This window comes from Sorex araneus, chromosome 9, assembly GCF_027595985.1.
Source record: "Sorex araneus isolate mSorAra2 chromosome 9, mSorAra2.pri, whole genome shotgun sequence".
NCBI classification, from domain to species: Eukaryota; Metazoa; Chordata; class Mammalia; order Eulipotyphla; family Soricidae; genus Sorex; species Sorex araneus.
The window spans coordinates 51,541,835-51,555,646 of record NC_073310.1 but is presented as its reverse complement, the minus strand read 5'-3'; the positions used below and the strand labels follow the sequence as shown (position 1 = coordinate 51,555,646).

At 45.4% G+C, this 13,812-nt stretch overlaps 1 protein-coding gene across 5 annotated transcripts in view; it reads left to right on the top strand.

Annotated features, from left to right (window-relative positions):
- The window catches only part of SVIL (supervillin), a 233,216-nt gene that overhangs the window by 153,979 nt on the left and 65,425 nt on the right, over positions 1 to 13,812 (top strand). Inside the window, exons 9-11 of one of the 5 annotated variants that reach the window (XM_055147551.1) lie at positions 9,106 to 9,186; positions 11,749 to 12,639; positions 12,978 to 13,148. The exons of the other annotated variants lie outside the window; for them this stretch is intronic. Of the exons in view, the coding sequence (XP_055003526.1) occupies positions 9,106 to 9,186; positions 11,749 to 12,639; positions 12,978 to 13,148 (1,143 nt within the window). The remainder of the gene's footprint in view (positions 1 to 9,105; positions 9,187 to 11,748; positions 12,640 to 12,977; positions 13,149 to 13,812) is intronic. 5 annotated transcript variants of the gene reach the window in all.

Sequence of the window (13,812 nt, the reverse complement as noted above, 5' to 3'; positions counted from 1 at the left end):
TTCCAGGGGCTTCTCTGCTCTCCAGAGAAATGACATTTTTATGACTTTCGATAACTGTCTACAAGGTTGAAATGAGAGCTGTCATGTTCTTTTGTTGTTATTGTGTCTTTTTAAAAAATAATAATAATAATAAATTGAGAGGTTGAGAGATAGTAGAGGGTATACCCCAGTTTGATCCTGGGGATGTGGTCTCCTGAGCGCAGAGGCAGGAGTAAGCCCTGAGAACAGCTGGGTGTGACCCAAACGCAATAAAAATACTATAAGGATGAGAAAGAGAGCTCACGGACTAACGCACGTGCCTTACATGGGGCGACTCCAATTTAAAGCCAGTCCCAAGTATTATTCTCCTCCGAGTACCATTAGGAGTGTCCCTGAGAACCATTACATGTGAGCCAACCCCTCTCCCCACAAAAAAAAAAAGAAAAGAAAATGAAATAAATACATTAAATAATAAACTGAAGTGCTGGGAAGCTAGCTCAAGTGGCGAGCACACCCCCTGCGTGGCACAGCCCTGAGTGTGACTCCAGCACTGCGTGATACACACACAAATCTCAGGCACCGCCTTGTATGGCTGGACTGCCCAGCAGCTCAGGGAGTGGCCCCGATAAAAATCAAATAAACAGAATGTGTGTGTGTAGGGGGGAGGGATGCCGGGGGGGGGGGGTGAAAACTCACTTTAGAAGCCGTCCTTGGCCTTGTCTCTCCTCTGCCTTTAGTCACCGCCTTTCTTTGCTTTTCACTATAAACAAACCCGAGATGGATTTGATTGCTTCTATGAGTGGAGAACTCACTACCTCAAGTCCCATAGCTGCTGTTTTCTTTAGCCTCCGCCGCCATCCCCTGTACTCACTGTGACTCACCCCATTTCCTGGTGGTGACTCATTCATTTCAACTGGGCCATGCACCTAACTCCAGCCCCTTAAGAAGGCAGAGGTCTTTCTTATACTGGGCTCTTCCAGCCAATTGCATTTTCCCATCTGCTAGTATCAGGTTTAGTGTAACAGTGGCCTCCAGTGCCTCGAGCCCACATGGTTTTGGGTGCTTAACTGTCCCTTTACATGTTTAGAAATGCCTACCGAAGAGATATACTGAGAGAGAGAGCACTCTTCTCTGTTTGGGTAGGGAGGACATACCGGTGTTGCTCAGGGACTACCCCAGCTCTGCTCAGGAGTTAACCCTGGTGGTACTCAGGGAACCTTAGTGATGTTGGGGATCCAGTCAGGGTTGGCCTCCTGCTAGGCAATCTGGGACGTCTTCACTCGGGAGAATTACTCTGGACTCTTGTGTTCCTGTCCCCACTCCTCTCCCGGAGGGCAGAGAGGGCCAAGGACTAGCTTCAGCTATAGCTGCAGTCACAACTCCAGAGAGAGTCTCTTACCTGAATGTGGGGGTGACAAAACATTGGCAGTAGTTTACTGTTCTGAACACTCAGCAATTCATAATCAACCATGTCAGAAATTACATTGTGTTTCTGGCTGCTCCTACCCATGTTGATTCTCTGTTATGTGGGGGGAAAATTTAAGATGCCCTGATCTCTGGTATATATCTCATGTCAGAGCAGAATGTTCTAGAACAGATATCCAAGGATCTCTCTCTCCCTCCCTCTCTCTCTCTTCAGGAGACCTCTATTGACCCCTCACAGGTTTGTATGGGGATGGGATCTTTTCACCTCTCAGTACCTGTCCCCACAAACATCTGCTCTCCTCTGCCCAGCTAGTATTTGCCTCTTGATATCTATGTTTTAAGTTAACTCCTTTTCAGTCTGGAAAATATTAATTTTTGTTCCTGGGACTAAATCTGAGTATCCCCTAAAATTCTCACTGCTGAATCCTAAGGTGCCAAACGTCTGACACATGCACACGCATGCATTTCCTGTGTCCATGTACTTTGCCCTGTTCATAGGCCCGTGCATGTAAACACAGCAGGCAACAGCAGCTTCCCCCTTCAGAAAGCTTTAAGCAGATAAACTGTTCCTTTCAACAAGAGGCTAAAGTTCATAGCTGTTCTTCTTAACTTAATAATACTTTATAATGATTGGGTCTGCTGTAAGCGGAGCCGGACACACACGTGGTGAAGCAGACATTTGGGGGAGGGGCCACAGCTGGCCAAGCTCACAAACTCTTTCCTGGCCCCACGCTCAGGGCTCACTCCCGGCAGGGCTCGAGATGTAATGCTGGAGACGGAGCCCGGGTTGGCCGCACGCAGACACCCTTCCCACGACATATATATTTGGGTCCCTCCAGCAACCCAAATGGGATTTTTCTGTGGTGGTTCTGACTCTGTTTAGGTAGCTGGAGACATTATTTAGTCTGCTGGCTCTAAGGGGTCATGGAAGAGTTAAAGCATACTATTACATACTCAGGGATACAACCATGAGTGGCTCCTGTCCTCTATGAAAGCTAGAGTGACATCTTGTTTCCTACAATATCTGATAGCCAGTTGACACATCATAAAAAAATAAAAGAATCTTATTACCACCGAGTTACTGTCTCATCCATGATTCTATATATTCCATATTCACCCATGGAAAACTGATTCATCCCAAAACCACAAAAGCCAAATTCTCTGTTTCAAAGAATTGTTAAGCTATCAGAGCCAAAAGTAACCCTGGAGATTCTTTAGTTTAACAATCTGTTTTATACAGGAGAAAGAAGCCGTAAAGATTAAAGAACTTAAATAACTCTGGCTGGAGCGGTAGTACAGTGGACAAGGCCCTTGCCTTGCCTGGGGCCTATGCTGGCATATCCCAGATGGCCTCTACAGCTGTCAGGGGTGATCCTAGAGGCAGGGGTAAGCCCTGAGCATAGCTTGGTGTAGCCCCCAAGCAAAAAGAAAAACAAAGAAAAATAACTTAAGTAACTGAATCAAAATATTAGAACTACTTTGATAAGCCTGAATCATATATCCATCCTATATTCAGATACTCTCCTCTCATTATTTATGTCTGATTCATTTTTTTAATGGAAAAAAATGACTGTCCTTTAAAGGCTGTTAATTTTAGGAGAGTCAGAAATATCATAGAGACCACTTTAAGAGTTTGTGTAAGGGTTTTTTAAAGCTTCATCCTCATAAACAAAATAAAGAAGTAATTTAGGAGGATTCAGATTTGTCAAGCATCTATTTGTCTACTCATGCTTCACGAGTATTGAAAGAATAGATCAATTTCATGGGTAAGCTTTGCTAATCCTTCAAGAAAACTATATTGAACTTTCACATGGTGATGACCACTATGTTCCTTGCTGGACATGGTGTTTTTGTTTTGTTTTGTTTTGTTTTGTTTAATGGGCTGAATAGCTATAATACAAACGGCCTAAATAAGGTTCTAGGGTTGGGTGTCATGGGAAATCAAAATCACGCATTTGTTCTGTCTTGAAGAATCAAGTCTCTTTAAGGGTGTGGTAAGATCGTCAGACATAGAGGGCAGAGTGCTTTCAGATAATCAGCGCAGGCTGGGCCAGAGCAATAGCACAGCGGGCAAGGCACTGCCCTGAATGTAGTCAATTGGGGTTCAATCTGCCTCACTTTATATGGTCTCCAGAGCACCACTTGAAGTGATCCCTAAGCCCAGAGCCAGGAGTAAGCCCAGAGAACCGGTGAGTATAGCCCCAAACCAAACCCAAACCATCAATGCAGACTTTAGAATGAGGCAGGTGGAGACAGTGCCTTAGGGAGAAGGTATTTCCATGGGTCTTGAGGATGATGGGTTTTAAAGCGAGGCTGATTGATTATATACTTTAAAAAGAATTCCTGGGGCCAGAACAGTGATAGGGTATTTTCCTTGCACGTGACTGACTGTGGTTTTATTCACCCATTTGGTCCCCCAGACTGCCAGGAGTGATCCCTGAGGACAGAGTCAGGAGTAGGACCTGAACTTACCGCTGGGTGTGGCCCCCCCAGAAAAACAACCATAGACTCTCCAGAGGAAGTGCGGAGGGTCAGTCTGGAAGAGAATGGATAGCAGTTAAGGAAGCCATTGCAGTGGTTGTAGTTACCCAGACAAGAAGTTCTAACGTCTCAGGTTCCAAGTTGAACTTTGGCAAGCACCTGATTGTATTTGACATTTCATTAACTAATCTAGGAGATATCAGTGTTCCTGAGATGGTGATGAGATTTCTGAAGGAAGGACTTGTAAGTACGTTTGATGAAAGGAAGAAAAGAGAGAGGAGAGGGGAGGAGAGGGATAAAGAAGAAGAGGGCGAGGAGGAAGACAAGGAAACTGAAGACAAAAATACATGGGCCTGCAACAATGGTTGGAAATTGCAAGATGAAATTTAATCAAGTTCAGTATTTAGAGGGATAAAACTGGGCAAACCTGATTTAACAGCAGTTCATGGGAAACAGACCTAAGAATTTTATTTGACAGTGAGTTCTTTATGTGACTGCCAGATAGCCGCGTCCAATCTTGGGGTACATTAATGAAAGCAAACGGTCCATTGCACTGGTAGTGCTGATCTACCTGTGTTCTGCAGTCGCTAGATTGCATCTGGGTATCTCATTCTCTTTGAATTATTGACAAACTAGAATGCGTCCAGAGTCTTCCTCCCCACTGGCACAGCCTTCTTTACACGCCTGGGTTTTTACAAACTTCTCCCTGTCTTAATAGGAGCTAGAATCACATTTGGAGTCCTGTGCGTTCTCTGGCACATCCAACCCAGTCTGTTTTTCTCATTATCAGATTGTCAGGTTCCCAGAGCAGTTAAAAAGCTGAAGTTTGGCTTCGAGTAGGGAGCCCTAATGTTATCAGTCTGGCTTCGGGTGGATGAGGTTCTGCCAAAGGGAACGATGGGAGAAAGAGCATGAACCAAATGAGGCGTCTCACAGAGGCAGCTTCACCAGCAGCAAAGGACTGTGGCAATTTTGTGGGGTCCTCAAAATATGGCCCCATGGATGTGGTACGATGCCATTACTTTAGTAGAAACATCCAAAGCTAGATACTTTGTTTTATAGTTTTGTTTTTTGTTTAATCTCCTTTTTGCCTACTGTCTAGCATCTAGCACATACCAAAGGGCTCCGTACATCATTTTGGAATGTCCTGCTATTTGCTGTGTTTTCTTTAAGTGTCGCCAAAATGATAGCAAGTCCTACTTGAAATAGCCAAATCGAAACCCATTTGTCAGCCCACAATCTAAACGGGACTTGTGCCCTTACAGAGCAGCTATCAGCTGAATTAAACCACAGGCAGAGTGATGTTGCTTCTCCTCTTTCTGCTGCAGCCTTTTATCTAATCATGGACCAGTGGCACCAATCAGCAGAGCATGCACTGGGGAGTTCTTGTTTATAAGACAAGACTTCCTCCACTTTGTCTGAGTTTGGAGTTCGTCTATGTGGTCTGGAATCAGTGTGCTCATAAATGTTATTAAACTGTGGGTGGGAGTCCTGATAAGTGGATGGGGGAAAAAAAGAAAAGAAAACATTAGCTGCTCAGGGCGTGGAGTAGGGTGGGGTGGGGGGCTTTGAAACTCACCCTCCAGCCCTGCAAAGCTGATCTCGGCCTGACCAAGGCAAAGTCCTGGATTGTGCTGTTGGGGGCTGGGGCGAGTCTCAGCAAGAGATAGAGCTATCTTAACCCAAAGCAGAGTCATCATACAGGGGGAGAAGGTGCTGGCCTTCCACGTGGCTGACCGAGATTCATTCCCCAGCTCCCCAGAGGGTCCCTCCTCCATACTGCCAGGTATGGGTGCCGCCCTAAAAAAATAAAAATTCCAAACCCCACTGGGAATTGGAAAGTTTATGTCTCCCAAACCCCCGGCCATGAATACTACAGTCACACTGTCAGTGACCTCTGTGAGCTTTCCAGCTGTCCCCTCACTGGCCTGGAGCTGCTGTGGGTGGACCATCAGGCCCCAGGTTATCTGGGAAGGGAGGGAGCCTGGACGAAATCAGTTATCTCCCATGTTCATCCTGCTTCTACCCCGAGAAGACTCTGCCTGTCCACCTTTTCATTACTCCTGACTCTCTAATCCAAGGCACTATGCTTTGGGAAACTAAATCACTCCCAGGCGAGAAGTTTTTAAAAATTTCCACTGGTTCTGCCATATTGCCCAGTTGCTGGGGGATGGTGCAATGCCAGGAATCTGACTCTGTGTTCCTGCGTGCTTACATACACGCCAGCCTTTGGGGCTAGCATCTCCAGGACTTCCAACCTCGAGTCTCCTGGGCTTTCCAAACTGGAAATCAGCCTTGCAGGGCTGGAGAGGGATTTTCGAAGCCTCCACCCCATTCCCTACCTCAGCCTTGAGGGGCTGATTGGGCTACCCCTAGTGGTGTTCAGGAGACTATTCCTAGCTGCGTACTCAGGAGGGACCCTTGCGTGTGCTCAGGGGGCCATATTGGGTAACATCGAATGAAGGAGAGCTGAGTGACATGCCAGGCCTTAATCTTTTTTTTTTTCTTTTTGGGTCACACCCAGCAATGCTCAGGGGTTACTCCTGGCTTTGTACTCAGGAATTACTCCTGGCGGTGCTTGGGGGACCATATGGGATGCCAGGGATTGAACCTGGGTCGGCTGCGTGCAAAGCAAATGCCCTACCCGCTGTGCTATCGCTCCGGCCCCAAGGCCTTAATCTCTGTACCATCCTTCCAACCCCTAAGCTCAATGCTTGACTTTATTTGCAAGGACCTAATTTAGTTAGTGTAGCCTAACAGTCTTATAGACTTAGAATCTGTAAGTTTTATAAAACAAATTCATCCCACAGTTACTCTTAAGCAAGCCTTTGTAATAAAAATAAAGTTAAGCATTACATTAAGGACTGTAGCACTGTAGCACTGTCATCCCAGTTCATTGATTTGCTCGAACAGGCACCAGTAACGTCTCCATTGTGAGACTTGTTGTTACTGTTTTTGGCATATCAAATACACCACGGGGAGCTTGCCAGGCTCTGCCATGCAGGACTATTAAGGACTGTTCAGGACTATCAAGACATTAAGGACTATTATATAAAAAATACAATATCTATGCAAGGCTTATTTATTTCTCATGACATATATATATATATATATATATATATATACGTGAAAGATCAAAATTTGAGGATTCATTATCATAATGGTACTTTGGGGGCTCACTCCAGATCAAAATTGTGATGAATCAGTGCAGCTTAGCCAGTGCCTGATTGTCAGTCTATAAATGCTGAGTCAGCAAGTCGGAGTGCAGGCAAATTCTTAAGCTCGTGTTTGATGGTGATGCTGTCTGTGTTTTAGTTTTATTTGTTGGGGGTTTGGGCCCAACACCCACTGGTGCTCAGGGACTATTTCTGGCTCTGTGCTCAGGAGTGATTCCTGACAGTGCTCAGAGGACTGTCTGCAGTGCTAGGATTTGATCTGGGTCAGAAGGGTGGAAGGCAAGAGCGTTAACTTCTGTACTGTCTCTCCGGCCCCTTTAGCAGTATCCTCAGAGTGTGTTATCCTGGCAGACCCAGTGTAACTGTAGGGTGGTTGTGATGAAAGGGGGAGGTCAGAGAGTGGGCGTGCATACGAAGGCGGAGCCCATGTCACCATATGCCTGTTGGTTCCTCCTCCCTTGACATCCTCACCCTCCTGGACAGCCCCCCTCATGGCCCAGAGTTTTGCTTTTATAACTGGGGACTGCCCTCTTTAGGGTTCAGAACCAAATGAACACGTATTGAAAGCTCCTTCTTCTCCCACTTTTTCCTCTTTTACGCTGCAGTGAGTCCATCCTTGGCTGCAGAAATAGGCTCAGCTAGTTCCATGACTAAACAGACATTCAGAAGCTGGACTGTGTGGCTGGAAATAAAAGGATTTTTCCAGACATCTGGATGCTTTATTTACTGCAGGCTAAATGCCCGCTGCGCCTGGGGTAGGGAAGATGGGCTGAGGAAGTCAGGAGGGTGTTACTAAAGAAACAGGGGTCCAGTCCTCAACTTCAATCCATTTCAGAGGTCTCAGCAAAAAGGTCCAGCGATCTTTGGTGCTGTCAATGTGAACTGGAGCTCCAACTAAAATGGATTTAAGAAAGTTAAGATAATTTTATTATACTTAATGGTCTTTTCTTTGGGAAATCACTTTGAACTGAAATGTATTTCCAGTTTGATCATGAAGAAATCAATTGTTAAGGTTTTAAGCAGGTGAAGCATCTAGCTAGCACACAGAGTTCTTTCTTTTTTTTTTCCCTTCTGCACTTTGGGAGAAGACAAGTGATTAGTTTGAATCTTTCTCTTATATTGCTTTACAAAGCTATAAGAGTCTCCTTCCCTACAACTTTTCTCTAAAACATCTATCACTGTACCACTATATCACTGTCATCCCATTGCTCATCGATTTGCTAGAGTGGGCACCAGTAACGTCTCCATTGTGAGACTTGTTACTGTTTTTGGCATATCGAATACGCCATGGGTAGCTTCCAGGCTCTGCCATGCGGGCAGGCATACCAGACTATATCTGGCAGGCGGTAGCTTGCCAGGCTCTCTGAGAGTGGCAGAAGAATCAAACCTGGGTCGGTGGCGTGCAAGGCAAGCGCCCTACCCACTGTGCTATCGCTCCAGTTTTGTCATAATTACTTTGCCATATTCAACCTTACTCTATCTCCAATGGCATGTTGGAGAATGTACAAATCGTTTATGAGTCTGGCTAGTGCCATGTAAACTTTTTAATGGCTGGGATGATGCCTGATTTACATTTATTCTTTCTCTGAGCCTAGCTTGGTGATCTTACCATAGTAGATCCTATTATGTATAGTATCTACAGTATATAGATAGTATATCTATAACATAGTATATCTGTAGGATAGTATGTCTATAATATACAGATCCAATATCCAGTTTATAGGTAGTATCTGGTACACACTATTTATCCAGATTTGAATTAGTACTTGTAGCCATGGTGTTTAATATTCATAGGCATGTACAATGTCTATCACTTTTAAATTGCTTGGAAAAAACTACTTGGTGGGCTTTCAGTAGTTTTAATTTTATCTCTTGATTTAGTCGAGGGCTCCAGTGTTCTGGAAATCTAAATTAAAAACCTCATGGCGAAAATATGCTTCTACATTTCAAAAGCCTTCAGAACTGAAATGATGCTTCAGTCTTGTATGTGTGTGATGACATTTGAAGAGCTCTTATCTAAAGTCTTGTTTTTTGTGCATGATAGTACAGGGAAACCCAAACATGAGTGGTTTCTCCAGAAAGACTCAGAAGGAGACACACCATCACTTATCAACTGGCCTTCCAGGTATCTGTCAAGCTGAAGCTTGTGGCTTCCTTTCCCCTTTTCCTGCTCAGCTGCTGTGCTCCTCCACGAATGGTCCCACGATCCCTTATCCTTTCCCTCTTTTCATGACCGCGCACTTGAAAACCACAAAATCACATGTGTCCAAGGGGCTGCTGCTAAGGATGGCTTTTCTCCGACGTGTGCCCTAATCCCCACTAATCATTTCCCTCCTTAGCCCGTTTTTTTTCTTGCTGCTAATCCATTGGTGGCACCTGTTCTTGTTCCCTGACTCCAGCGGGGCAGCATCGAGACCCACCCTAATGTCGTGTCTCTCGGTTGCTCTGGAGTCTGACTAATCAGCTAACGTCCCGCCGATCAGCACCACTCACTTCCACTTGTCTCTTCCAGCTCCATGTTTTCTGTTTTTTCATCTCTAAACCAGTTGATAATCTTTGACAGTTACATTTCGGGCATGTGGTTTTAAAAACAGACAGGAACCCCCTATCATTTCTTTTTTTTTAATTTTATTTTAAGATTGGGGTCAGGGAGAGGCAGAAGGAGTAAGAATGAATAAGTCATTGACAGCACAAAGCTCCCATCTATTGCGTTTCTAACAGTCACTTTGTTCTCTTTTGAAGACAACATTCAGATTGTCTCTGATTAGAAGGACACATTCCACAGGAGAACTGGAACCGCATTTCAGCCTTTTTTGATTAACAAAGCTTATAAATATGAAAACCTTCACCCTGGCTAGTCTCTGGAAAAAATAACAACTCAGAGACTGTTTTTCTTTTTTTACTTTCTGAATTGTACCTGCCCTTTCTGCGTCTCTGACTCCTTAATGAAATCTCCATGGATACTCCGTCTCGTGTTGAAAAGCTTAGGGTACTTAGCAGAGTTAGCAAGAGGTCTGTGTCCTTTAAAGAAATATTCTTTCCCCCAAAAAACTCTTTTCCTCTACATAAGTAATTATTTCTGCTAACTAACCTTAAGCAAATGAGAGGGTTTTTTTTAAATATCCCTCAAACTCATTATTTACTTTTTAAAGATGATCGATCCCCAATCAGTAAGTTATTCTCAAACGACTTGAATAGGCTCTTCTTTGTCACAACATGTTATTTCAAAAGGTTAAACTAAGAACTAGCTAAAACTGTCAGACAAACTCTTTGCTAAGCACTAAGATATGTGCTTTGCAGCCACCACATCACAGTTCCCAATTAAAAGGAAAAATAATTGAGATGGACATTCTGTATGAGATCAGACAGCTTGAAAGATCAAACTGAGCCAGACTTTGACCAAGATCTCTACAACTCAACAGTCAAACTCTCTTGCTACTGCATTAAGGGGAAAAGAATGACTTTGAAACAGACTTTAAAATAAGTACCTGGGTAATGGGGGGACAGGACAGCTGGTAAGGCACTTGTGTGGGTTTGATTCCTTGCACCACATATGTTCTCCCAAGCCCCGAGCTCCACCAAGTCTGATTTTTGAACACAGAACCAGGAATAAGTCCTGGGCACCATCGGGTGTGGCCCCCCCCAAAACAACCAACCAAAAAGTGAATTAAAAATAAATATCTGGGAGTGAAGTGATAAGATAGTGTGTAGGGCATTTGCTTTGCATGCTGCTGACCCAGGTTTGATCCCCAGCATCTCATATGGTTTCCCCAAGAACCTTCGGGAAAAATTCCTGAGCACAGAGCCAGGAGTAACCCCTAGGCATTGCTGGGTGTGATCCCCAAACAAACAAAAATCTGCTCTCAGGTATTTAAATAGCTCTAGAATAACCAGAACTATTTTTATCTTTTTGAAAAAAAATTATTTTTAATTAAGGACATCATAGTCGTTCTTAAGGGGAGAGAGTACTCAGTTCATTAGTTCTTTATTTGTTTTTGCAATTTATAGAGAGGAGGGGCGCAATCCAGGGCTGCGTGAGCCACAGACCCTTCCCAATTCATGAATTCTTTTAACAAACATTTCTTTATTGAACAACTTGGTGCTACTATTATGAATAGTGACCATGTCCACGCTGGTCATAGGTCTTATGATTGAGTCAGCGGATGATTGGGTGTGAATGTGTCACGATTATGCACAAAGGAGTGATTGTTGAGTTTTGAGCTTAATACTGAAAGTGATAATAAATCATCACAAATGCACTCACCTTTCCAGGAGTCAAGGAAGTTATATTTGGTCAGAGCTGAACGTCTGTAGCTTCCTGCAGACCGTCCCTGGGGAAGGTTTCCTGCCATGGCCACTGGCTCACTCTGCGGCCCCTGCTTACAGGTGGCTCATATTCATGGATTTTTCTGTGGCTTCTGGGTGTCCAGGGAGGGAGTCCCAAAGGAGCCCTCCTCCCTGACCTGAGTCCTTCCTCTTCACAGAGCAGTATCCAACCTACCCACCTGTGACCCCAGAGCAAAAGTCATTTGCAGGAAGCATCCCTGTCATTTCCTCCCCCAGATGCTCTGTCACCTGTTCTCTCTGGCTTGAGGTCCACTGGCTGGTGCTCTCTGATTCTCGCATGCCCTCCTCCCATCGAGCAGCTGGTAACCATGGCAACTTACATCCTTTTTCTTTCTTAAAGAGTTAAAGTTAGAGAGAGATTGGTGAAAGAGGAGAGTGCACGCAGCAGCCCTGAACTTGCCCCCGAGTCCTTGACTCAGAGGAGACTACAGCCTGCCCCCCTGCATTGCCTGTCCTTTCAGTCTGAAAACTCGGCCTTTGATAGGGTGGTGAGCAAGGCTGCTGCCGGCGCCCCCCGGCAACCTCTACGGGGCTACGTGCAACCCCCAGAGCCCACCCATCCGGCCAAGCTGGTGTCTTCGGAAGCCCCAGAGAACCGCTCTGAGCAGAGTTGGCTGGGCTCAGCCCCCGCCAACACCCTCCAGCCTCCTCCCACCATGAAGGTTCTAGAAGGCGAAAGGAGAGAGAGCCCCGATCTCCACATCTGTGAACCCCAAGCGGACGAAGATGCGCTCTTTGCCGAGGTGCTTGAGAAAAGCCGGAAAACGCTGTTGGCTCTGGAGAATCGTCGGCTCTCACGAAGCCACCAAGAGCACACTGCAAACGAGGGCCTGGGTCAGCCGGCTGTCAGTACCGTCACCTTGGAATCATGGAACAACCCGGACAGTCGGTTGGTGCCCCCTCCAGCCGACCGCCAGCCCCCAGAAAGAATGGGCAGGAGCGAAGTGGTCTTGTATGTTCAGAACGAGCCCGTGTCCCAGGAGATTGATGTGATCGGTCCGGCGAAGGAGGCATCCTCGAAAAAGCACAAGGTTCGCATCCGCTCCCTGTCTGATTACACGGGCCCCTCTCAGCTCCAGGCCCTGAGGGCGAGAGACCCAGCTTCCAGAAGACAGAGTGCCCAAGCCGGGGAGCCCCCAGTGGAAGTTGGCATGCTGGACACCAGGGTGTCAGTCGCCCAGCTTCGAAATGCCTTTTTGGAGTCGGCCAGTGCCAGCAAGAAATCGGAACTGTAGGTGATGTTTCCCCAATGTGTCACTTGCACGTATCAGAATGATTCACCTGTCCACGTGTGCAGTGACCTACACTGAGTCATAGCTAAGCTTAGCTCACAAGTGTTCGGGCAGACCCTCAAGGAAATGGCTCCACAACTACCATTCTGCTTCCGCTTACTAATGGGGAGTAGAGGATGGGGGTCTCTGGAATGTTCCACCCCCTTCCCGTGCATGGTAGAGGCATGCAGGGGGATTTGGCAGTGTCTGTGTCTTGACTCCCTGAGATGCATAAACCTTTGCTCTGTTCTCTCTCTCTGTCCCCGGCTGTGTTCCTCTCTCCCTGTGAATCTAAAAGCCAACCCCGGGTTGAAAGGTCAACCGAAGGCAGTGGCTGGCCTGCCAGTGTGGAACGGGAGAGAGGCTCCCGGAAACCCAGACGTTATTTTTCTCCTGGTGAAAGTAGAAAGACTTCAGAGAGATTTAGAACTCAACCTATAACCTCAGCAGAACGACAGGCATCAGATAGGTAGGCGTGTGTATGTGTAGTTTCATAGCCCAGGAGCTTAAATTGTACAGAAATGATTCTTTCCACCATGGGGATTTTGATGCTGTTTAAACGGGGTGTGGTGATTCCATCATCTCTCCTTCTTATCTGTAAAGGACAATTACTTGGCTTCTATTAATGTATTTTTGCAAGAAAATTGACCATTACAACTATATCCCAGCACACATTTTTACATTGTGTTCAGACATTGACAAGAAATACTGCTTTTATTCACTTTGTGTTTTCGATGTTTTATGCCCTTGTTAAATCAGAATCCAGACTGAGGATTTACCAGCCTTTACAGTGAAAATAACTCAGGGATTTTATAGTTATTTTATGTAAATGTCTATATCCTTGTCATACTTGAGTTTCATTGTCATATGCCTATGCACAGAAATGACAGGGTTTGTCTAAAATGGTTGCGTTTAATGAGTTGTGTGTGATCCTAGTGTGTCTCCATGAGGTGTCCACTTGTCTGGATTGCCTGCACACACTTACACACCATGTCTGCCAATAACCGTGTGCACACACAGTTGCTCCAAGATGATATTTAAGGAAGTGGATTGCACTTGTATTTCTACTTTTAATATAACCCTCTGTATATTCTATTCCACCAGCTAATTTTTCATTATTATCATTTGCTAAT